At 47.4% G+C, this 23,941-nt stretch overlaps 1 protein-coding gene and 1 pseudogene across 2 annotated transcripts in view; one reads left to right on the top strand and one right to left on the bottom strand.

Annotated features, from left to right (window-relative positions):
• Positions 1 to 21,917, top strand: part of DERL1 (derlin 1) — a 39,174-nt gene extending 17,257 nt beyond the window's left edge. Inside the window, exons 4-9 of one of the 2 annotated variants that reach the window (XM_047842592.1) lie at positions 513 to 539; positions 1,342 to 1,437; positions 2,591 to 2,643; positions 4,416 to 4,547; positions 21,022 to 21,027; positions 21,907 to 21,917. In XM_047842592.1, the coding sequence (XP_047698548.1) occupies positions 513 to 539; positions 1,342 to 1,437; positions 2,591 to 2,643; positions 4,416 to 4,530 (291 nt within the window). In that variant the 3' untranslated portion in view covers positions 4,531 to 4,547; positions 21,022 to 21,027; positions 21,907 to 21,917. Of the gene's footprint in view, positions 1 to 512; positions 540 to 1,341; positions 1,438 to 2,590; positions 2,644 to 4,415; positions 4,548 to 8,627; positions 10,667 to 21,021; positions 21,028 to 21,906 lie in introns of those variants that run through there. The other variant, XM_047842591.1, reaches the window with a different exon arrangement.
• LOC125156487 (10 kDa heat shock protein, mitochondrial-like) lies at positions 16,216 to 16,880 on the bottom strand (annotated as a pseudogene).
• Positions 21,918 to 23,941: the final 2,024 nt, after the last annotated feature.

Here is a 23,941-nt window from a genome sequence, read left to right as displayed (position 1 = left end):
CAGCAGAAAGGGTACGATGGCTCAGTCTGTGCGGAGCTGGTGAGCTCAGAATTGCTTTGGGGCTTAGCTGCCATTGAAGCTTGGCCGGGAGCCAGGACATGTGGCACTTTGGATGCCCTTTCCCCTCCTTTAAGGGAAGAAAAAAAAATTGTTTTGGACCTCAGCCATGCTGTGGAGCCCTGAATGTGAGTAGAATCATTATTTGTTTCAGGGCACAGGTATCGTCATCTTCCCACTGGAGAAGAGGTGCTAAAATGCAGGGCAAGGCAAAGAGGATGCAAGAGGGCCAACTGAGTCGTGGGCCAAAGCAGTTAAATTCTCACATTTCCGTGACATCCTATAGTCTAATAGAATATTCATAATGGAGAGTATTCGATAACTTGGGATTCTGGAATGTTTTAAACAGTTTGAACTATAAGAAAAGTGTTTTCTTTCAGAACACAGGAATGAAATGAACTTATACTAGGTGCGATTGCTTTGTTTGTATCTGATCTTTAACTTTATAAACCAAGATTACTGGCTTAGCAATGGACATGCAGGTAAGTGTCCCTTGAAACTGCCCTTTTACATGTTTCAGATTTACTTATTCATGGCCTTTGAGAGAAACTTAAATTGCATTTTGCAGTTATAGAATTAGAACTTCTTTGAAGGTCTTACATGAATTATCTAAACCATTACTTTCCTTGCTCATTTCTGGGTTCTTCGTTATGTTTGTGCATTGAGAATGATGGTTTTCCAGTATTTTCTATGCATTATATGGATATGTACTTTTTAAGTTGAGAATATACAGTAAGTAAAGCTTTACTGCCTTCTTTTTTTTTTTAATGTTTATTTTTGAGAGAGGAGAGGGACAGTGCACAAGCGGGGGAGGGGCAGACACACACACACACACACACACGCAGAATCTGAAGAGGCTTCAGGTTCCGAAATGTCAGCACAGAGCCTGACGTGGGGGCTCAAACTCACCAACTGCAAGATCATGACCTGAGCTGAAGTCCGACGCTTAACCGACTGAGCCACCCAGGCGTCCCTACTGCCTCCTTTTCTCAAGTACCCGAGCTTGATTCTGATATTTCTGAATCCATCTTAAATAATTCTGTTGGATTTTATTCCAGGATTTTGTAGCATGCTTTGTATAATTGACTAACTAAAAGGATCAATTTGTAATTCTGATGATTGAATTTATTTTTGGTTTTTGAATAGCCATGTGAGAATTTGTTTGGAGGGGAGAGGTTAAAACAAAAACAAAAACAAAAACAAAAAAACCCAACCTGGTAGATTCACGGTAAGCCTCTGAAGTGCCTCTGGAGCCTTGTGTTTACACGTTGACTTCTTTTGCAGTTGCTGATGATTCCTCTGATCATGTCCGTACTTTATGTCTGGGCCCAGCTGAACAGAGACATGATTGTATCATTTTGGTTTGGAACACGATTTAAGGTACTTTGACCTAGTTGGAAAAGTTTCCTTTTCGTTCGTCTCCACAGAAATCCCTCTTCATCCAAGAGGTGCACTTTCTGACTCGTCCAGAAGAGGTCACTGCAGAGCAACATACCATAGGCAAGCCCCCCTCCCCTGCTCAGTCCCCTGGTCAGTGCCCTGCGTTTCTTTAGCCCACCTGGAATCCTTCCTTTGCTGACTGTTCCTTCTTGGCCCCTTAGGCATGTGTCCCTGAACAGTCTTGTGTCTGTGTGTATGATAGAGGGAAGGAAAGATACTCATGGGGAGCATTTCCTTTTAAAGTCTGTTATCATTCCCTGTTAATTTATTTTACGCTTCAGCTAAAACAGATTTGTTTTTCCCCCCAGACACTTCCCGTTAGTTCCTTCTCCCACACTTTTCCACCTGTAACATCTTTGATTTTCTTCCTCTTGTAAATCCTACCTGTTCTTCATTTGAGTTGGGACTGAACATACTCCTGGGTTTCCTGCCTGGAATTAGTCTTGCCTTGGGGCTCTCCAGTGCTTTATGTTCCAGAATATTTACCACATTCTGCCTTCAAGTTATTTATGTAGAACCCTTTCTTTACTACTTTGTGAAGTTCCTTGTAGCTCCCTTAGCTCTTGGTATGATGTGTTGAATCTGGACAGAGGCTCGGATGTTGAATTCAACTGGGGAGCTTTCTCATTTGGGAGAGTATTAGTTCAGGGTATCTGTGTATAATGAGATAAAAATCCCGAGTAATTTTGTGAAGTATGTAAGAGAAGAACCTAAAAAGGTGGGATATTTTTAGTTCATTGGCAACAGTTTGCTAGTTGGAGTCTTAATGTGGTTCTATTATGGGTCATGTTTTCATGAGTGTCCATAGGACACCCAGCTCCTTTGTGAAGCTGTTTGTTAGTATTCATTCAGCAGGGCATGTATTGTATCTGATCCATGGGCACAGTACTCTGTCCCTCCAGTTACTAATATACGAATTTTCGATTGGAAGTTTTAAGTACAGTACTGATGGATTGGTCTGAGAAATTTTGGGGGTGACTTTCCACAGGATTTATATAAAGCTCTTACCAGTATATGCTTACCCGTGCCAGCCCCCTGGCACCTGCGTCCTTCTTAGGGGTGGTTATTCATGTTTGTGTTTACGTTTTCCTAGGCCTGTTATTTACCTTGGGTGATCCTTGGATTCAACTATATCATCGGAGGCTCGTAAGTAAATACTCGATTTATTTAATTGGAAACAAATCCTTAAAAGACTTCCATTATTCTTTGTCTTCTCTAGTCTTTATGAAACTTTAAAGAAGTTCAGCGTCGATGCATTGGAACCTCAGACTTATGAAATACAGTTGACCTTGAACAACGGGGATTAGGAGTGTCAACCTCCTGCATAGTTGGAAATCTGTGTATATTTTTTAACTCCCCCAAAAGTTGACTGTTCCTAGTCTCCTGTTGACCAAAGCCTTGCTGCTAGCATAAGCGGTCGACTAATGCATGTTTTAGGTTGTAACGTATTATACGTATCATATACTGTATTCTTACAATAAAGTAAGTTAGGGAAAAGAAAATGTTATTCAGAAAATCGTAAGAAGAGAACATACATTTACAGAACTGTACTGTATACATGAAAAAACCCACATACAAGTGGACCCACGCAGTTCAAATCTGTGTTGTTCAAAGGTCCACTGTAATTTCATTTTGATGTAATTGATTACATCGCGGGACTTTAAGCACATTTAGCACTGAACGATTGTTATTTTGTTAGCTCATCGTTAGGCACAGTATACTTCCATGTATGTGCTTTTGAAAAATATTTCTGGATTCACTGTCCAGATTGAGCAAACCAGAAACTACTTTGTGTCTAGGCTGACTCCTCTAAGAACTATGCGTGAAATTACTATGTTTTTTATTCTTGAGGCATTTCCAGAATGCCTTGAAAACTGCTCACCAGTCATCAAAATGCAGATTCTCAGATGGGAAGTAGTTTTGCAAGCGGTTTGATAGTACAGAAATTATAGCCAAATAGGGTCAAATTTCCAGCCTGGAATTCGAGCTGAGAGGAAAACCTTCAATGTATCCAGTCAGAATTTTAAAAGGAAGATCTCAAGATGCAACTGTTCTGTGAACTCCCACTTATACTACAAAGTATTTTCCATTTTTAACAGATTTTGAGGGTCCTTCTTCTTAATATGTCTGACATACCCGCTCTGTGTGGTCCTGATGTCTGCAGCGTATTGACAGAAATGAGTGAATTAAGCAGACCGACGCTGTTTAGAGCCTAGCAAGTTCTGAGCGTGCTGAAGCTGCCAAGGGCAGAGCCCGGGAGTGGCTGCAGATGTTGATTTGTCCCTGACAGGAATCATGTGGCCGCAGAGGACAACGCAGGGTATTTGATAGTAGGAGTGGATCTATAGAACCTTCGAGGGCCTGTACGTAAGCCAGGAAAAACCGAAGGCAGTGTGTGTTTTAGGATTACAAGGTCAGCCACGCAAAGTGATCTTTGTGATGTCTTACATTCAAGGACACAGGAGGCGAGGGGCAAGTGCGGTGGCTCCAGGAATGTGCGAACAGGCCTGCACCGTCCCCCCACCTTCCCCACGCTTCTCTCTCGCTGGCCTTCCCATTTGCCCATGGTTTGCAAATATAGTACTTATGGCTGAAGCATTCAGAAGCTTTGCAGCTTGCAACCCTGGAGGCAAGGAAGTAGCATAAACAAGATTTTGAGGATGAGATGGGGCTTGAAAGAGATGTCGGAGGGCAGCTGCCCTTGGAGAGCACGGACCCCAGCAGGACTGGTTCCCCTTCCCCTCAGAATGCATTTGCCACGCAGACCACGAAAGGGCTCCCTGTAGAGCCACCACGGGCTGCCCGGGACCAGAAATGGGCCGCCAGGAAGGCTGTTTTCCCTTGCTGTTAGTTAAAACCGGCCACATCTCACTTCACTGCTTGAATGTCTTGAAACTAATTTGCCTCTTTGTTTGCAGGGTGATCAATGAGCTAATTGGAAATCTTGTCGGACATCTTTATTTCTTCCTAATGTTCAGATACCCGATGGACTTGGGAGGAAGGAATTTCCTGTCTACACCTCAGTTTCTGTAAGTATTTTTCTCTCTCATGTCACAGTCATTTATTTCACCACCCGTGTCTTAGGCATCCTAATCAAACTCCACGAGGGGTCGGATTTACCTCTGCGGCTGATGGAGAAATGTGAACCAGCAGACTTGTCCTGGTCCCACAGTCACAGGAAGTCAGGGATCAAAGCCACAGCCTTGTCTTCTCCTTGGAGCCCTTCTAGCTAGGGGCTGCTGCTGACTCCAGTCAGGCATCACAGGGAACATTCTAGCTCTGCTGAACAGGTGGGGCCCCATGTGCAGCTCCAGCGCGGCCCACAGTGCGCCAGGGGGCTGGGCACAGTAACAGGACAACAGTATATGCTTTGAGAGCATCAATTTTACACAAGATTTGGCCAGAGAAGAGGTAGGGGGATAAAGCTACCTCACTGGTTGCCAGTTTCAAACTAACTAACTAACTTCCTTCCTTCCTTCCTTCCTTTCCTTCCTTCCTTTCCTTCCTTCCTTCCTTCCTTCCTTCCTTCCTTCCTTCCCTTTCCTTCCTTCCTTTCTTCCCTTCCCTTTCCTTTCCTTTCCTTTCCTTTCTCCTTCCTTCCTTCCTAACTTCCTTCCTTCCTTCTCTTCCTTTGATTTTCCTTCCTTCCTTTCTCCTTCCTTCCTTCCTTCCTTCCTCCTTCCTTCTTTCCTTTCTTGCTTCCTTCCTTCCTCTCTTCCTCCCTTCCTCCCCTCCTCCCTTCCTTCCTCCCTCCCTCCCTCCCTTGTAATCACCACACCTAACATAGGGCATGTTGAACCCTGAGATCAAGAGTTGCATGCTCTTCAAGTGAGCCAGCCAGGCGCCCCAAACATTTTTTCTATCAGATATTATAGAATGGAAAATTTCTGGAACTTTTCAAAGTGAAAGTGAGAAACTTGAGGTTTGTAGAGTGTAGGCACCATGGGAATGTGTGCTGGTTCTTTCTCTGCCGCTCCTACGGTTTACTCAGGTGAGGAGGCTGAGGGCACAGCTTCGGTTTTGAGACAGACTTGGGTTGGAATCCCGTTCCCCTCTTTCATCAGTTTTGATAATTGGGGAAGTTGCTTAATAAAACCTCCGAGCTTCAACTTGCAAGCCTGTACGCCGGGGGGAAGCCGGGTCTCATCGGGCTGCGGGCGGTAAGGCAGGCTATTGGCCGCACAGTAGTGGGTGTTCGGTAAATATAAGCTCTTAGCCTTGTTCCTAAAGTTGGGGCTAGGGTGGGATTTCACGAGCCAGAAGAGATGCTGACACACTTAAGCATGTCAGGAGTGGGACCATTCTGTCAGTGAGGCAAAAGGCTGTTGAAGAAGGGACCAGTGAAATCACCATCTGGGTGTCACAGCCTGCCCGACAATCACACCTAATCTCCAGTCTGGGATATGCAATAATAGCTTGTATTTAAAAGCTTTAAAGAAGGAAAACCCTTTCTCATCTTGCTCGTTTTAATGTTTTGTGATTCATCATTCTTCCAAGGGGTCAGTGAGCAGTAAAACTTGAGGCCCCTTCACCCTGCACCCCCTTTGTAATTTAGGGGTAGGGTTTTAAAAGCCTTCTTTTGTGACGTATTATATACAAACAGAGAAGTACACTTTTGTTGTGTGTGTTTTTTTTAAAGAGCATGAAAGGAAACTTGTTTGTCTTCTGAGCCTTGAGTTGCCTTCAGGCTAAAAAAACAAATGACCAATCTGCTTTCTGATTATCAAAGGACACGATAGCAGCGGGTTTGGATTTTTGGTCTAGGTTTATCAAGTCAGATGGCGGATGAATTGATTAAAACACAACTTGCTCATTTGGTGGGCGGCCAACAGTTCTCTTACTTTCAGGGGCCGTGTTCTGACTTCACGGCTTGGAGATAGTTCTCAGTTGTAGGCAACAAAGCATGTGAGATTCTAGTGGCAAAAATCAGTGGCATGCCAAAGCCTGCCTTCCGTTTGAGCGCTCTCTGTTGGTGGAAAAGCCCTTCTGTTAAATTTTGCATACAGATCAGATGACAAAATGCAGCTCCTTGCAAAAGCACTAACTGCTTTGAAATTACCATAAATTTTTGTTGATTATGTATAATTGGGTGTCTTTTTGTACTAATTACTTGCATTTAATTTCACTATCCGTCTAAGCAGTGGCGATGGCTCCCATATTGTCTTACAGTGAGAAGCAAAGCAAGGCAGCCCTTTTTAAGTGTTCTGTTTCATTATACACTTTGGAGGAATATTATTGTACCAGAACATCGTGGATGTGGAGAAGTCAGGAGTTGGACAGACGTTTTGACTTGAAAACAAAGCCGTATTTGTTTAAAAGGGAAGATGGGGAGTTCTAGAATTCTAAGATCTATCACTGTTCTGCATTGCATTTCGAAAAGTAGATCGTCTTCTGCACGTAGTTATTTTTCTGTGTGAAAGGGGTTCGTTGTGTGGTTTCGGCAGGAATACAAAGGCGTCAGGGATGATGTGAACAAATGAGGACTCCAGTCCCTAACTGCGGTCACCTGAATCGCACCCCGTGTGTCCCGTCTGTAGCACGAAGCCTGTAGTCCAGTAAGTGGTACAGGCACACACTCTGGAACCAGGCTGCCTGGGTTGGAATCTGGACACTCGCTTTTTAGAAGGGTTTTATTTAGTCTTGCCTTGGTTTTCTCATTTACAAGATGGGGTAATAGTAGTGCCTGGCTCACAGGGTTGTGGTAAAGACGAGGTGAATTTATGCAGCACCTGGTGGAAGCAAAACGTTCTATGATACGGACGTGCTGTGCAAGCTTTTTGCTGTGGACATGTTACCACTCACGGTCTGCTCTTGGTGCCGTGAGGGTTTTGAACAGGGCTGTCAGATGATGGCCTCTGCCTTCTCACAAAATTTCAAACACTAGGATCTAAGTGGAATAGGTTTAAACACATTCTTGGGGCGCCTGGGTGACTCAGGCGGTTAAGCATCCGACTCTTGATTTCTGCTCAGGTCGTGATCTCGTGGTTTGTGAGCTCGAGCCCTGCATTGGGCTCTGTGCTGACAACGCAGAGCCTCCTTGGGATTCTGTGTCTACCCCTATCCCACTTGACCTTTAACTCTCTCTCAATAAATAAACATTAAACAACAACAACAACAAAACAACAAAACACGTTCTCAGTTTACTAATAGACAAGGAAGGGAAAGACTATGGAGAACACAGACCTGGGTTTAAGTTTTCTTAGCTGCTCTGGGACTCTTAGGTCATTAATCTGTAAGGTGGGAAGTCAGGTAAACTTTTTGGACTTCAGCTTTCCTACTATCTTTGAGATGGAAAGAAGGCTGTCAGAAGACAGATTAGGAATGAACATTTAAAAAACACCCCAGGGGCGCCTGGGTGGCTCAGTCGGTTAAGCGGTTAAACGTCTGACTTCGGCTTGGGTCATGATCTTGTGGTTTGTGAGTTCGAGCCCCGCGTCGGGCTCTGTGCTGACAGTTCAGAGCCTGGAGCCTGCTTCGGATTCTGTGTCTCCCTCTCTCTCTGCCCCTCCCCCGCTTGTGCGTGTGCTCTCTCTCTCTCACTCTATCTCTCTCTGTCTCTCAAAAATGTATAAATGCAAAAATTGAAAAACACCCCAGATTCCAAGACAAAGTGGGCATCTCCAGTCCCCCTTGACGGCCGTGGGGCCCAGGTGTGGGCGGAGGTGCCGTGTGGGCCTCAACGTGCAGGCTGCAGATTGGTCCTTTGCAAGTGAATTTCTGTTACCTCCTTTGATCCAGGTTGATCCATATTTAGATCCATCAAAATGCTATGTATAGGTGGTTCTTTCTGGTCGTTGGGCTTGTGGGAGTAATATTTTTGTTTCTATACTGTTCCGTATGAATTGCTTTTGTAATCAGAAAACGAATTTTTTTAGAGTGTGAATTTGGCTGGAGACGTAGTAAATGTAAGAAATCCGAAAAGTGAGCACAGTCTGTGGTCCGGGCATCGAGCTAAGTGCTGAAAAGGCAGAGTTAAGAAAGACATTGTCTTCCATTGGCCAGACTAATATAATTCAGTGTGACAGATGCCATGGGGATGCAGGAAAGGGAGACGTGCTGAATGGTCAGATCACCGTGCGGAAGTGATCATCTCGTCTTCTCTCCTTTGTTTCCCCCTACCCCCGCTCCAGGTACCGCTGGCTGCCCAGCAGGCGAGGAGGGGTGTCAGGATTCGGTGTGCCCCCCGCCAGCATGAGGCGGGCTGCTGATCAGAATGGCGGAGGTGGGAGACACAACTGGGGACAGGGCTTTCGGCTTGGAGACCAGTGAAGGAGCGGCCTCTGGCCTGCCCACCAGCCACTCTGCTCAGATGAAGTCTCCTCCCAGTGCTGGGCGTGCTTAACCACCGAGTTCTAGCAAACGCTGTTGGACCTGACCCACACTGAATGTAGTCTTTGAGTACAAGACACAATTTTTTAAGACCTGAAGAAAAATATAAGTGTTCCTCAAGTTTCGTGATTCTCATTCAAGTCCTTACTGCTACGAAGAACAAATATCGACTGTGCAAATTTCAGAACTGACTCTCTTTTTTGGTGTCTTCTCTTCCTTTTCTGTCTCAATAACGGGTTATGGCAGGTCCTGGTCTGCTGGCACCAAACTGGGAATCTGGGGTTGGGTCACTAAACCCTTGGCAAAGGGACTCTTACCTCTTTCTTGCACACCTGCCTCCCTCCTTCTTTTTCCAACCCCCACGTTTGCAGCTGGGGGAGGTTGCCCCTGAGATGGTTCTGCCTTTGACAAGCTCTCTTATTTATTGACTTTTGCCAAGGCTTGGGCTCAAAGAACTTGTCCACCATTTTCTCCCCTTGGTGGCAGAACTATAACAATAGGGGAAAAGACTGGACCAGCGGTTGGAGAGCTTTCTCTTTTGGAATTGCTGGGACCCGATGTCAGTTGTGACCATTTGCCACTGCTACAGATGTTTTTTATTAAAAAAAAAAAAAAACAGCACCACTAGGCCGTGAGGACACAGATTGGTGTTAATGAGGCATAGGTGGTTGCTAGGCGTTTTCTTCCTTAAGCGAGGGGATCACAACTTCAGTGGAGCTGCGTCTTGCACGGGGCCTAGGTGCAAACTGTGCGAGGGATAGTCCCTTTGCGTCTCATGTAGGGCATGCTGGCTTTGCGTGTCCCCGGAGTAGTGGGGTGTGTTGTGCTAGGAAATTCCAAATCACACGTGCCCCGGGGAGTCGCTCTCTTTGAGAGGCACCTGGGCATCGGTTCCATTTCATTCTCATTCTGGATATATGTTTATTGAATAGTGTGGAGTGAGAACCTTATACCCTATTTAAATTGTCTTTTTTTTTTTTTTTTTGCCTCTCCCGCCACCTTGAATGGCCACATGCTTCAGTTAATGGTGAGGACACAGTTCCTCTGTACATAGGTCATATTATAAGAGCTAATATAAGCACATCTAAGTGAATCACATAATTTTGGGTTGTAATGGCTTTAGAATCACTTGTGTTTGAGGGTCTTTATTTTGAGCCATGAATGTAGAAGTCATGAATGTACATCAGACCAGCTTAAATACCCACAACTTTTTTTTCCCCCCGTAGGGGCTTTTTCCATCAGAGCTAGGCTTATCCCCCAATAAAGTTTTTTGAAGGCTATGGTGTTTCACAGTTTCTTATTTTCTGTTTTTATTCTGAAAGCAGACAGCTAGGCCTAGGAGCAGTGTTGAGTGGTTTGGCTTTGAACATTTTGATTGGTTTCTTCTCAGGAAACACTGTGCTCTACCAGTGTGACCGTGCTTTGCCCCACCCTTAAAACAGTGACGTGTGTGACACTAGGAAGTGGGGACCTGAAAGCAGCTTGATTTTAATAAAATTTGTGTGTACCTCTCCTTATTTAATTTACACGATAAAGGAGGCGGAGAGACTCTGAACCTTAACTGTCGTGTGTTTGTGCTGTTGACCTGTGGCCACAATAAAATTTACTTGTAAACTTTAAAAGCCATTATTCCTGTTATGTCACATGTGCCCTCATTGTACAGGAGTGGAAACTCATTGTAAGCGTAAGAAGATTCTCATGACGAGTGAGCTCGAGGCCCTTGTATATGCTCTCTTAGCAATTCAGCTGCCTGAGAGCAGTCGTTTCGGTAAAGGTTACAAGTATTCTTTAGAATACCTTCGTTCAAGGCAGAATGTTCATTAAATTCTTCTTAAACACGTGTAAAGAGCTGATGATTTTATGAATCTTGTCTGGATTACCTATCTTTTTGGAATAATTCAGCTAAGCAAGCTAGTTGAGATTTGATTTGGCCAGGCAGGACATACAGTGGATTCTCTTTATGAGTGGGGAAAAAAAAAAATCCTTATTTTGTATAGAGAACTTCCCCTTTTGTAACTAATTCTTTTTATTGGTAAAAATTGTAAATTAAAATGTACAACTTGACGGTCGTCTGTCTGAAGTTTCCGTATACCTACCCTGCTGCCTCTTTTAGACACTACCTAATTTACGTGACCAGGCATTTCTCGGGCCTGTAGGAGTGTCCAGGGTTTTTTGCAATCACAGCAATGCAGCATGTTTTAGGGGACCAGCTCATGTGTTGGGACTAGCTGTAGGATTCATTCCCGGAAGCACAGTTTCTGGGTTTTGGTTGGAATGAAGCAGTGTGCTTCCGAACACTGAGTTGGGCGCCCCATCCAGTTGTGGTGTGCCTTACGGCATTTCTGTAGCCTGCAGGTCTGACTCCTGGAACCCTACAGAATTAACCAGATAAGAACCTAGAGCCTGGAAGGCAGAGGCCATGATGTTACTGAGCCTTTTTTTTTCTTGAGCTTGAACCAGCCAGGCCTTTTAGGTAGGCTCTCATCATTCATCACCAGGTGGGGTGACAGGAAGGAGGAGCGCTGCCCCCCTCTTCTGGCATTGGAGAAATAGCAGAAAGCTAGAAAGGAATGATCCTGCTTTTTAAAAGAAAAAAAAATTTTTTTTAAACATTCATTTTTGAGAGACCGCACAAGCAGGGTGGGGCAGAGAGAGAGAGAGGGAGCCACAGACTCCGAAGCAGGCTCCAGGCTCTGAGCTGTCAGCACAGAGCCCAATGCAGGGCTCGAACTCACAGACCCCGAGATCATGACCTGAGCTGAAGTCAGATGCTTAACCGACTGAGCCACCCAGGCACCCTGATCCGGCTTATTTCAGGGGGACAGTATATTGCCAGTATCCCCGTGTTCTGAGCTGCTTTGAGGAACACTGACTGAACAGGTGATGTGGTTGCCAACCCTTCATTCATTACAACTCCCTTCCCCTTTAACATTTCCAGCATTAACTAAATAACAAAGCTTAACCTTGGGAAACATCTAATCCTCTGTTTGGACTTCATACCGTTAGTATCTCCAAAGGCTGGGCTGAGAAAACAAGTGCTTCCTGGCAGTTTACTTGTTTGCTTTTCACTCCGAGTGGCTCTGGTGATTGCAACTGCAATTTAGGGGAGAGTATCCTGCCATGCAATTCCTTCCATGTATGGCGAAAGCCCAGAATGACTCTCCATGTGCTCCCCTTATCCTCACAACTCCGTTAGGGTAGAACCCTATTTCCAGAAACACAACCGGCTGCTGAATGTGACTGGATCACATTTACTTTCTGGATCATTTAATGTAAGCCTCCCATCTATGGTTTCCAATGTGGCTGTACCGGAGAATCACTTGGGATTTTTAAGGATGCAGATTTCTTGCATTGCTTCCATTCTGTATGTTTTTAAAGTTCCCGATCATTCTGTATTTCGGTTGGGCTTGGGAACAACCTTGTGAAATAGCATTATTCCCATTTCTCAGGTAAGGAAACTTAAGACTCAGCGTGGTTAAGTCACTTAAGACCAAGCAGCTACAAGGCACCAAAAACAAGGCATGAACCCAGCTCTGAGTTAAGATCTCGGCTGCTGCGTTGCAGTTGAGGAAGACAAAGGTCAGAATCTGGCATTAAGTGGCAAAAAAAGATTGTTTTCTTGCCAGGCTAAAGGCAGGCCAGAACGTTTGGAAACTTCAGTTGAAGGTATAAATTAGCTTTCTATCATCCCTGGGGGGATTGCCTTGTGGCTTGGAAAGGGGAAAAATTATATATATATATATACACACACACCCATACATACACATACATATATACACATATATGTGTGTGTGTGTGTGTGTGTATATATATATATATAATTACAAATATCTATGTAAATGTATAAAGTCTACATATATATTATAAAAACTAGGTGTCTATTGAGTAGTGCTTGGGCAGATGCACTTAGGACCAGCTCTCTCTCTTCAGGGTGTGTGCTCTCTACTGGAATGGGTAATGGATTGGGTAGGAATTTGGTGTGTTTAGGGAGAGAGCTGATGGCCTGGTCTCTTGGGAGTCTTAAAGGACTTCTTGTTCATAGAGTGGAATCCTGGTTCCCTGAAAGAGGATATTAGAAGAGGTTTGAGATCCTGGGAAGACTGGATTCAAAACTGAAGTACTTTTAAAAAGCAGCTAAGCGGCTTCTATCTATAATGGCTAATTATCTGCTAATAGGTGTGATCCTAGTGGTTGGGGCAAAAGGAGACTCCGTATAGACTGAAGGCAGGCAAGAACACTGGAAGATTAATTGAAGGTATAAATTTAGCTTTCTCTCCCCTGAGGAATTCCCCTGTGGCCTGTATGAATGCATGGGCACAATGGAGGAGAAGGCCCTGCCTTGTCACCAGGGCCAGAAAGACCCACAGTAAGTGCAGAACTGAATTCAGGTGCAAGGTTTAAGGATCACTCAGGAATGTTTATTAAGCTCAAGTTTGCATCGGAAGCCTTTATCTGACCTAGATGAATTTGATCCCTCACTCTTCTCTGGCATCGTGTTGGCCTTTTTCTAAGGGCTGGCACTGATACGCTGAGTGTCCTTGGTAATTAAGGGCAATCACTGTTAGCTTAAGGGAGACTTTAAATTTTGGTCGAAACTGTCCTGAGAGAAAAGTCACAAACCCAGCTCTGAGGATGTGAGATGCATCTGTCACCACAGCATGCCCTCATCCCCTGCAGGTGCCCAGACCTCTTAGTGGGTAGGAGGGCTTGGGACTTTTCTCGATCACTTCGATCAGTTAGGCTTCTCTGATTACAGGTACCCAAAAAGGACTCTGGTTGACTTTAGCAAAAGAGAATTTATTGGAAGGATATAGAGTAGGTCACAGATTCCAAGGGGCCGCAGAGACACCAGATATGGAAGGGGTACCAGGGATTCGGGGAACAGGAACTAATCTTGACTGCAGCTGCTGGGCTAAATCAGCTCCACTTTTTATTCTATGCTTGCGTTTCTCCTTTTAGGGTTCATCTCCCAAGTCTTACTGGCCTAGCTTGGCCCTTGTGACCCTCTTGTGACTAGGAATTGAGGGAAAAACACTTGACTCACAGTCCCATTGAGATTGCAAAGGGGGAGAAGTAGTTATTTAAAAGCAAATCAAAGTGCTCTTGCTTCATGAGAAGGGGGAAGTAGATGCTGGATGTGCCTAAAAAGCCCCAGTTGGCCCACTAGCGCATGGAAACCACACGTGGCCTTTTGGAGGGACCTCTGGCTTTGCCTCATTCCAACCCAGGAACGAGACTCTATATCCTCCCATCTCCTCCCGCAAGTTCATCTCCAGAGCATTTAGCAAGCATTGTGGATTTTGCTGAAGATTTGGGGAAAAGAAGGTGGAAGTGTTGGCATTGAACCTCACAGGGATAAGTGACTGCCCACACTTCTTGAGGAGAGACTGTGTGTGTGTTCACTGCCATATCCCCAGCACCTAGTGCAAAGGCTGGCACACACAGCCTTGTTGAGATAAATATTTGTTGAAGGAATGGATCCATTTCATAATCTAAATTCTTAGCGTGGTCACCTGGCTTCCTGCCTTCTCTCCATCCTTTCTCCACATAGCTCTTCCAGTCCCGTCTGTCTTGGTCAATTCAGCTCTGGCTCCCAAACTCCATACTCTGCAAAATAAAAGCTTTGCAGTTAATCACGCCTACCCACCTTAGAGAGGCTTACTGAAGTTATTTGCCAGACACACTCTGGGTCAGGGAAGCAGGGCAATTCTGTAGCTGAAAAATTAAGATGGTTTTGGGGTGCCTGGCTGGCTCAGTCGGAAGGGCATGCCACTCTTGATCTCGGTGTTGTGAGTTTGAGCCCCACGCTGGGGTGTAGACATGACTCAAATAAATGAACTCAAAAAAAAATTAAAAAGTGGCTTCATTATGTTCACTATTTCAAGTTATTTTGAATGTTATTTCAAATGTTCATTACATACTCCTCAAAATTGTGATACGCCCCCTACAGAGGGTTGAATGGTACCCCTCCCCCCCCCCCCAAAGATACGTCCATACACTAGTTCCCAGAACCTATGAATATGACCTTATTTGCAGAAGGAGTCTCTGCAGATGTAATCAAGGATCTTGAGATGAGGAGATCGTCCTGGATTACCCGGGTGGGCTCTGAATCCAATGACAAGTGTCCTATAAGGGCCACACGGGATATTTGGCAAAAGAGGGGAAGGCACAGACACACAGAGGAGAAGGTGATGGGGAGGTGGAGGAAGAGCCTGGAGCAGGGGCCCCAGACCAGGGGGGCCAAAGAGCACCTGATGCCACCGCCAGCTGGAAGAGGCAAGGAACGAAATCTGTTATCCAGCCTTTGGAGGAAGTGTGGTCCAGCTGACACCTTGATTTTAGACTTCTGGCCTCCAGAACTGCGAGAAAATAAAATTCTACTGTTTTACGCCCTCAAGTTTGTGGGGACTCGTTACAGCAGCCGTAGGAAGCGAATTCACCTCCCAACCACCTTCTCTCAGGTCCTTAAACGCAATGTGCCCTTCCTGCCTCTCGCAGCGGGAACACTGTCCACGCTGTCTCTGGCCCACGCGGTATTCGTAATCCGTTTTCACCCCTTCGGGTGAGACCATCAGACTGTGCCCAAGACAAAAGAAAGGTTGGGCACCGCTGTCCCACCAGCTCAGATCACCTGGGTGCATCTCTTCTTTGCTTCCAAAAGAGCTTTCATCTAGAAGCCGACCCTCAGACTTCTCTCTGCATCCCAGCCTGTTATCTGTCTGTGTCTGTCACAGACCACTGTTATTGGCAAACATTACAAAAACGGAATTTGGGATTTCTTATATAAGTCAGAGATCCTTCGGGCTGCAGGGTACCTAAAAGATTATCTAAATCAGATTTGCAAATGGTCTTTAGGCATGGAACTCTTTGCTCGAATGAGATCTCAAATCCTAGTATGTAAAAGACAGAAGTGAGGCTCATCTAAATTGTTTATCAAAAGAGGGGTCACAGCTAGTGTTTTCCCAACTTACCCCTCATTTCAGTCCCTTTTGCCTGTTGTGTTTTTTTTTTTTTTTTTTTTTTTGACAAATCCTTTGAAATTTCCCTGACTTCTATTCAAAATGATTTTTCAAGAGGTGCCTGGATGGCTCAGTCAGGTAAGTGTCTGACTCTTGATTTAGGCTCAGGTCATGATCTCACATTTCATGAGATCGAGCCCCACGTCAGGCTCTGCAACTGACAGTGTGGAGCCTGCTTGCTCACTCCCTGTCTCTCTGCCCCTCCCCCACCCTCTCTCTCTCAAAATAAATAAACTTAATAAAAAAATTTTTTTTTTGGATACCATTAGTTTATTGTAAAAGAGAGACATGAAAATTATTTACATGATGAAAGATTTCACAACTTCGCCAGAATGGGCAGCTTCCCTTCATGCCATTTCAATAATGATTTATGTCAGTCTACGTACTTTCCGAGAATGTCACCATCTCTAAATAAGAAACGATCCTTGCCATCTAGAAATACTTTGGTGCCTCCATATTCTGGGAGAAGAACTTTATCTCCAACTTTCACACTCACTGACTGGTCGAATCTCTCCACCCTTTCCTCTGGAGCCTGTTCCCACAGCCACCACTGTTGGCTTGCAAAACTTTTCCTTGCGATTTTTCTGGAAGCATAATGTCTCCTTCGGTTACAGTTTCGGCTGCACTCCTTTCAACTGAAACTTGGTCAAAGAGGGGAAGACACTTTCTAAATGCTTGTTCTGCCATGACTCCGGCCGCTGCAGTTCCTGCTCTGCTCTGGAGCTGCTGCCCTGCAAGGAGACCCTCAGTCCAACCGCCGGGTCACGTGAACGTGGGAAAAGGCCGCCCTATGCGCAGCTGATAAATAAAAAATTTTTACAGTGATATTTTGGAGTTGGCCTCAGTTTTGGGCCATTGCTACAGAGAACAGCTACTTTCCTAGTCTTTGTTGGATTTTAGAGGACCAGTAAATCACTCTCCCCTCTTCCTTGGTTCGGAGCCAAGGGAGAGATCATCACTGTTATGAGAGGTAAAAATGACAGCTTCATTCTTGAGAAAAGATGGATTGGAAGATATGTCATAGGGGTGCAGTTACAAAGATGTCCTAAAAAGGAACCCCAGAAGTTGAAAGACTGCCCTGGTCACCAGCATAGCAAAACAAGGACAGGGGTGTCTCCTGCTGCAAGCTTACCGTGGGGAGAGCCCAGAAGGTGGTTTCCAGGGGCCCTGGTTGGCTTCACAAGGACTGAGGTCAGTCCCTTCCTTGACTCACCAATCACACAAGTCTTCCTTTGAGAGAAAAATTGAGTTTCTGTGTACTTTTCCTCCCTGGAAAATTCCCTCCCTACGGAAGTGCAAGGGGTCAGGAACCAGTATTTCTCCCTGAAGAGTGTTCACCTCCACTCCCATTAACAAGATGGGGCCCACTCCCAGGCCCCAAATGGCTTCTTTTGAAACGTGCAATATGTGTGAGTCAGACAGTCAGGTTAGACTAATAGCTGTAACCAGCAACCAATCACTAATTCCCTGCTGCATATCACAGCAGAGCTCCATTTCTTGTCCAAGTCACGGGCCAATGCGGGTAGGCAGGGAGGATGGTGGGGGCCGGGAAGGGGAGTGGAGAATGAGGAGGGGGGTCTGCTCCACGCAGTTATTCGGCGACTCAGTGTCCTTTCAATTAGTGCCGGGATTTCAAACTTCCGTGTGTGCTGTGCTTTGGGCTTCAGCGGCTCCACAACCTCCCAGGACCCCAGAGTCCTCCACTGAATTCTCTGGAGGTGGCCGCTCAAGAAAGAGCCAGTGGAGGACTGCGCAGCCGATTTTAGGGGCCAGGCTGCAAGTGGCCTACATCATTTCTGCCCACAAGCTGCTGGCCGGCACTCACTCACGGGGTCCCAGCGAATCACGAGGGCAGCTCGGAAACACAAGTCTTCCTGAAGGCCCCTGTGGAACAGCAAACCAAGTTGAAAGAATACCAAGCATTGTCTCAGCACAGTACCGCCTTCACAGAAACACAGCCCAGCCAAGCAAAGCGATTTTACGGCCATTCAGACCTTTACTAACAAGTCTAAAGAACAGATCCAGGACAATGCTGCTGGTTTTTGTTTTGTTTTGTTTTTTTAATAAATCCTGGGGCACCTGGGTGGCTCAGTTGGTTAAGTGTCCGACTTCGGCTCAGGTCATGATCTGGCGATCTGTGAGTTCTAACCCCGCGTCGGGCTCTGTGCTGACTGCTCAGAGCCTGGAGCCTGCTTTGGATTCTGTGTCTTCCCCTCTCTCTGCCCCTCCCCTGCTCACATTCCGTCTCTCTCTCTCTCAAAAATAAACATTAAAAATTGTTAAAAATAAATATTGTATACTCTGTATTTAGAAAAGTTCACACACCTGGATGACTTTTTACAAACCAACACACCTGGGGTAACTAGCACCCTGATCAGAATATGACATCTCCAGCCCCCAGAAGCCTTCTTGAACACCTGCCCTGGGCCAGTCACCAAGCCCCACCCCAGGTGAGCCACAGTCTTGACTTGTAAGTTAGTTATTTCCTGGTTTAGAATATTCTACAAATAGAACCATACCGTACATATTCTTTTGTGTCTGTCTGCGTTTACTTAACGTTACGCTTGTGAGAGTATTCATGTTGTGTATAATTGTAGTGTTTTTGTTCTCATCGCTGAAGCTTACTCCATGGTCCGCATACACCATGATTTACTTGTCCACCCTGCTGTTGGTGGGCATCGGGATAGTTTCAGGATATAACAAGCATGCTGCTGTGAATATTCCGGGGCACGTACTCTGAGGAACATAGTGACACACATATCCTTTGGGTAAGGCACCTAATTCCTAGAAGGGAGCATTGCCTGGCCTCAGAGTCCCGCACATCTAGTAGCAGTAGAACCGAGTGGTTTTCCAAAGCCAGCCCTTGGTTGTCAGCCTTTCCCCGCTTCTTAAAAGCCCTCCTTCCGATTTGCTCCACTTTGTCCCTCACACCTGAGGGTGTTCGAGAGTCCCCCTGACTCCTCCACTCCAAGAAAACTGCTCCCCTCAGTGACATGTTTGAATCTCAACCCCTCCCCGCCTTCTTTCTCTCTCCTTGCCTCCAGTTTGGTCGCCCTCAGCCCATTCTCCGGATTCTGTGTTCCGAAAACGTGGCACAAGCCGGGCTTGGCCAGAAGGGAACCCACAGAAAAGAGTGGGAGGGACGTGGGCGGGGCAGGGGGCGGGGCTGAATACAGGAAGATTGAATATCCTTTGGAGATAGTGGGGCGGGGGGAGGGGCTGAGAACCCTCACTCATTATTAATGTCTGTATCTGTCACACAGAGAAAGGAAATTAAGGAAAACCCTTAAGATCATTAAGGTGAACTGTCTGGAGGTGTGTGGGGCCTGATTAATATTCACATCCACGTGGCGTGTGATGGGAGGGGTGATCCAGGCACGGAAGTGGAAAAGCCACCCCCCTAGACTCCCCTGGCAGGGGTGAGGCAGGGCACAGGGCAGTAGGGCCCTGCTGAGGAGGGTGTGGAGCAAGCGCACCTGGAAACGAAGAGCGAAGAGCGACCCGGTGCTGGGGCCTTGCAGCGCTCTTGCCCAAAGGTCACTGGTCACAGCTCTAGTTCACCCGCGGTCGCCCTGATTAATGCGCACACCCGGGGCGGGCACTGGGGCAGGAGACAGAGGAGTGGAGCGGTCCCCACTCTCTTGAGAAATGCATAATCATTAATCAACATTACTGGGCCCCACTCAGACTAAGTGGCCTCTTGTGATTAGCAATGGGCCCTTGAAAAATAAAAACGCAGTCTTTTAGCATTTTGAGTGTGTGCATTTGACAATGGCTTTCTTGATAGCAGGGGGGGCTGGGAGGGGGCTTGCTGAGCCGGGCCTGTGGTGTGTGTGTGTGTGTGTGTGTGTTGGGGGGTGCAGGCCTGGCTTCAGGGTCTGAGGAACAAAGACAATTGGAGGAGTTATGAGTCTGGCCTCAGCGGCAGGAGAGTGTCCACCTTGCGGGGGCCAGTTCTGACTGGACCCCTCTCCCTGGGCAGGAACTGGAATGTCCAGGGTGATGAGGCCGGTGGGGGCTGGCGTCCCTCTGGGACTTCTGAGTCACAGTTCATGACACACCCGAACGTCCTAGCTAGAAGGAAGTAACCGGGCTCCCACCTTGGATGCCTGTCGTGGAAATTACCTCAATCTGTGTAAATCATTTGGCTCTCCTCAGACACATTAGTGTCCCTCCCCTTCCCAACCACCAACTCACTTTGTCCTCACAACTGCCCTGTGATGGTTTTACTGTCCGCGCGCTGCCGATGAGTTACACGCGGGGCTCAGAGGAGGCGAAGGACTCCCCTTACCAGCAAGAGGCAGAATCCCGGTCCCCACTTTCTGGGTGGACTGGGGTGGGGGGGGCGGGCAGACCTGGGCAGGGCTGACAATGCCCTTCACCAGGCCTGTGACCTCGAGCCACATTTATGACCTCACATAAACCTCAGAGCTCTAGTTTCCTCAACTTGACGAAGAGAACGGTGAGACCCACCTCATAGGATGATGGTGACACCCCCCTGAGCTAATGCTGTGGAAGCATCTGCTACAAAGCCAGTCCGCAGTGCTATCTGTCCCCCTGCCTTCCTCCCCTGTCCTTCCGTCATCACTGTGATCCTCACAATGGTCTGATGAAGTTGGCGTTATTGTTATAGGTGAGGAAACTGAGGCTTAGAGGGGGGACCCTGTCACCCTGCCGTGTCACAGCGCAGTGAAGCAGTGGCAGTGTCATTTAGCACCAGGATGCCACCAAGCTGGTGGATTTTTTTTTTATGGTTTATGTGTTTATTTTATTTATTTACTTTGAGAGAGTGCATGTGCAGATCTCGAGCAGAGAAGGGGGAGAGAGAGAGAGAGGGAGAGAAAGAATCCTAAGCAGGCTCTGTGCCGTCAGCACAGAGCTGGACACGGGGCTTGAACTCATGAACCGTGAGATCATGACCTGAACCGAAACCAAGAGTTAGACGCTTAGCCGACTGAGCCACCCACATGCCCCCGAGGTGATGCTGATTACAGGGGATGCTGTGGGCCCAGGGAATCACCCTAAATGGCTCTGTTAGAAATGATTCTACTTAGCTGAAAGCCATTTGGGGACAGTGTGTTTTGTTTTAATAACTTGTTTTCTTTACAAAAATCCCAGCTGGCCTCAGTTCTGTCCCCCTCTTATGACTGCCTTGCACTGTAATGCACATAAAAAGACACATGTGAGAACGTTGATAGCAGCATTTTTTTAATGTTTATTTATTTTTGAGAGAGAGCACGTGAGCAGGGAGGGGCAGAGAGAGAAGGAGACACAGAATCCAAAGCAGGCTCCAGGCTCTGAGCTGTCAGCACAGAGCCTGATGAGGGGCTCGAACCCCCAAACTGGGGATCATAACCTGAGCTAAAGTCGGACACTTACCCGACTGAGCCACCCAGGTGCCCCGATTGCAGCATTATTTTTAATAAACTTAAACTAGAAGCAACCTGAAGTCCATCAGCAGCCGAATGGGTGGACTGTGGTTTGCTCCTCTGATGGAATACTATACAGCTAGGAACACAGACACAGCACTGCCACAGAAAGCAACGTTGGGGAGTCTCAGAAGCAATGTTGTATGGAAGAAGCCAGATGCAAATAATATCTGCTTTATGATCCCATTTATATAAAACTCAAGAATAGGCACAAAGAATCTATGCTGTCAGAAGTCGGGTGAGGGATTACATTAGAGTTGGGGGGGACAGTTTCTGAGAGGGCCCCTGGGGGTGCACCTGCTTGTACTGGTAATACCCTACTTATTGCTCTGGGTGACGGTTCACTTTATAAAAATTTCTTGAGCTGTATGCTCCTGATCTGTATACGCTTTGTAAAGACCTCATACTTTAGCTTTAATGTTTGTGTAAAAAGATGGGTAAATTAGAGGATCTTGGGAAGGTTGGGGGATCCGGCTTGAGGCTGAATCCCTGGCAGTGACACGCAGGACGCCGCTGCAGGATCGATCTGGTGAGAGACTGCCCCCAGTGAACATTAGAGGGAACAGTCACTGCTGGGCCAGGAATTTGAGCAGGGGTTCATGCATCTTCTCCGGACAGACCAGGCCTTGCAGCTGCCGCTGCCTCCCAGCACATGGAGGCTGCCTGGGCTTCTTCCCTCACATCACCGCTTCTATCCCAATAGATCCTGCTGGCAAATTTGATTTGTGGAGCCGATGCCCCATTCCCAGCCTCAAGGGAGGCTGGCTGAGATCTTCACTTCTATTTGGAGGTAGAAGGCAGGACCCCCTCCAAAGTAAGGAGAATGCCCACAGGTGCAGGACACTCAGAAAGCACGTTCCCTGTGCTCCTGGCCCTTCACAAGGGCCTTTTGGAGACATCGCCCTATTCTAGTGGCCCTGATGGTGTACAGATGCTACCTGTTGCTGTTCAGCTCGATATCTGCCCTTTTATCTTTTCCCTGCACTCCCGAGACTGAGAAACTACATTTTCCAGACTCTCTTGCCAGCTGGGTCCCAGTTAGTTTTTTCAAACAAAAGGCACCTGTGTGGGATTGGGAGGCGGGAAGAAGGGAGGAGTCGTCCTTCCTCGGTGTTAAGGATGCCTGGGCTCATGGGCCCTGGGTGATACCACTGTCTTCCGTTTGTGCCTTCGACCCTCCCACCACGTGTCATGAATTTTCTGTGGCCACCTACCCCCGTTTTCCTGAGGGCCATGGACCTAAAAGCCATGGGGTGGGGCTCACACGTGTGTGCGTGAGGGCTGGCTGGGGGAGAGTTGAGCCGTTTGTACCCCAGTATGGAGTAGGTCAGGCAGTCCCTGTGGGCCCCTTGTAGAGCAGTTAACAGGTCACAGGAAGGGCCTAAGCAACGACTCCTCACCTGGAACTCAGGCTGGCTGGCTCCCCTGGGCAATGCCAGAAGGCCAGCAAAGGTGCTGGTGAACCCGAGTCAGAGACCCCGGGGCTGGCCCGCTCTCTGTCACCTCCGAGTGTGCATCGCAGGCAACTCACCGAACCTGTCTGGGCCTCGGGTTCCCCATCTGGAAGCGGATAGATTAATACCTACCCCTGAGGGTGGTGCAGAGGAAAGTCCTTTGCAAATAGAAGGGAGTGGTTTTTCATGCAAAGGGAGAACTCTGAGCATCAAACCCCCGCCCCCCCCCCCCCCCCCAACAAGGACACTTCAACTGAGGAATGACCTTGGCCTTCTCATCCTGCTGACTGGAATCAGTCCTTCAATGGCTCCCATGAGAGAAGGGATGTATTCACCGGGTCTGGCACGTTCACAGGCCTGGCGGTGTGCTGGATGCTGGGGATACAGGGATGAAAGGACTCAGTCTCTGCCCTGCGGAGCCCTTGAGGGAGACACGGGCACGCAGTCTGGCAATTGCAGCTCCCTGGGACCTGGGGGTGGGATCACAGGAAACTTCTAGAAGCAGGGATTTCTAGCTTCGACCTGAAAGAGGAGCAGGGGTTAATGGGATAAAGGATCAGGGCCAGGGTCAGAGTGTCAGGTGGAGGGAACAGTGTTTGCACAGGTCTGGAGGCAAGAGGAATGGAGTGTCCACGAGGTGGAGGCGAGTGTAGGCGAAGGGTGGGCAGTGGGGGGCAATGGGTTCAAGGGTGAGTGAGGCCGATCATGCCCTGCCATGGGGTTTGGACTCACTGGGCACACTGCCCCAGGAGAGACACAGCCGGCCCCGGGCCCAGCTGCAGGCTGGTTTATAAGCTCCCAGCACAAGAGTGGCTGTCACCTGTTCTGAAATCTGAGGCGTGTAAGGCTCTGGGGTGAACGCTCTCTGTGCCTTTGTCCAATGTTAACCTGCGCTGAGAGGAGAGGCTGCGCCTGGGGACCTTGTGGACTCTGGCCCCAATCCTGTGCCCCACAGCGAGCAGGGGAAAGTCAGGACCGGGAGCTGCTAGGAACTTCTCTACCCTCTTCCCGCCTCTCGGCCTGCTCCTGGCCAGGCTCCGATGCCCTCTCTCCTCACGCCTGTCAGGCCAGGCAGGTGTGACTCCTGTGATTTTCCACCTGCCTTCCAGACAGGTGGTTTTCATAAGGAGACCAGAACAAGCTCACACCGATGTTTCTATGGGACAGCGGAAGGTTGTTTTCTTATCAGAGAGCAAAAACCCCATCGGCTAAG

This window comes from Prionailurus viverrinus, chromosome F2, assembly GCF_022837055.1.
Source record: "Prionailurus viverrinus isolate Anna chromosome F2, UM_Priviv_1.0, whole genome shotgun sequence".
NCBI classification, from domain to species: domain Eukaryota; kingdom Metazoa; phylum Chordata; class Mammalia; order Carnivora; family Felidae; genus Prionailurus; species Prionailurus viverrinus.
The sequence above is the reverse complement of the archived record's forward strand: the minus strand, read 5'-3'. Positions and strand labels throughout refer to the sequence as shown.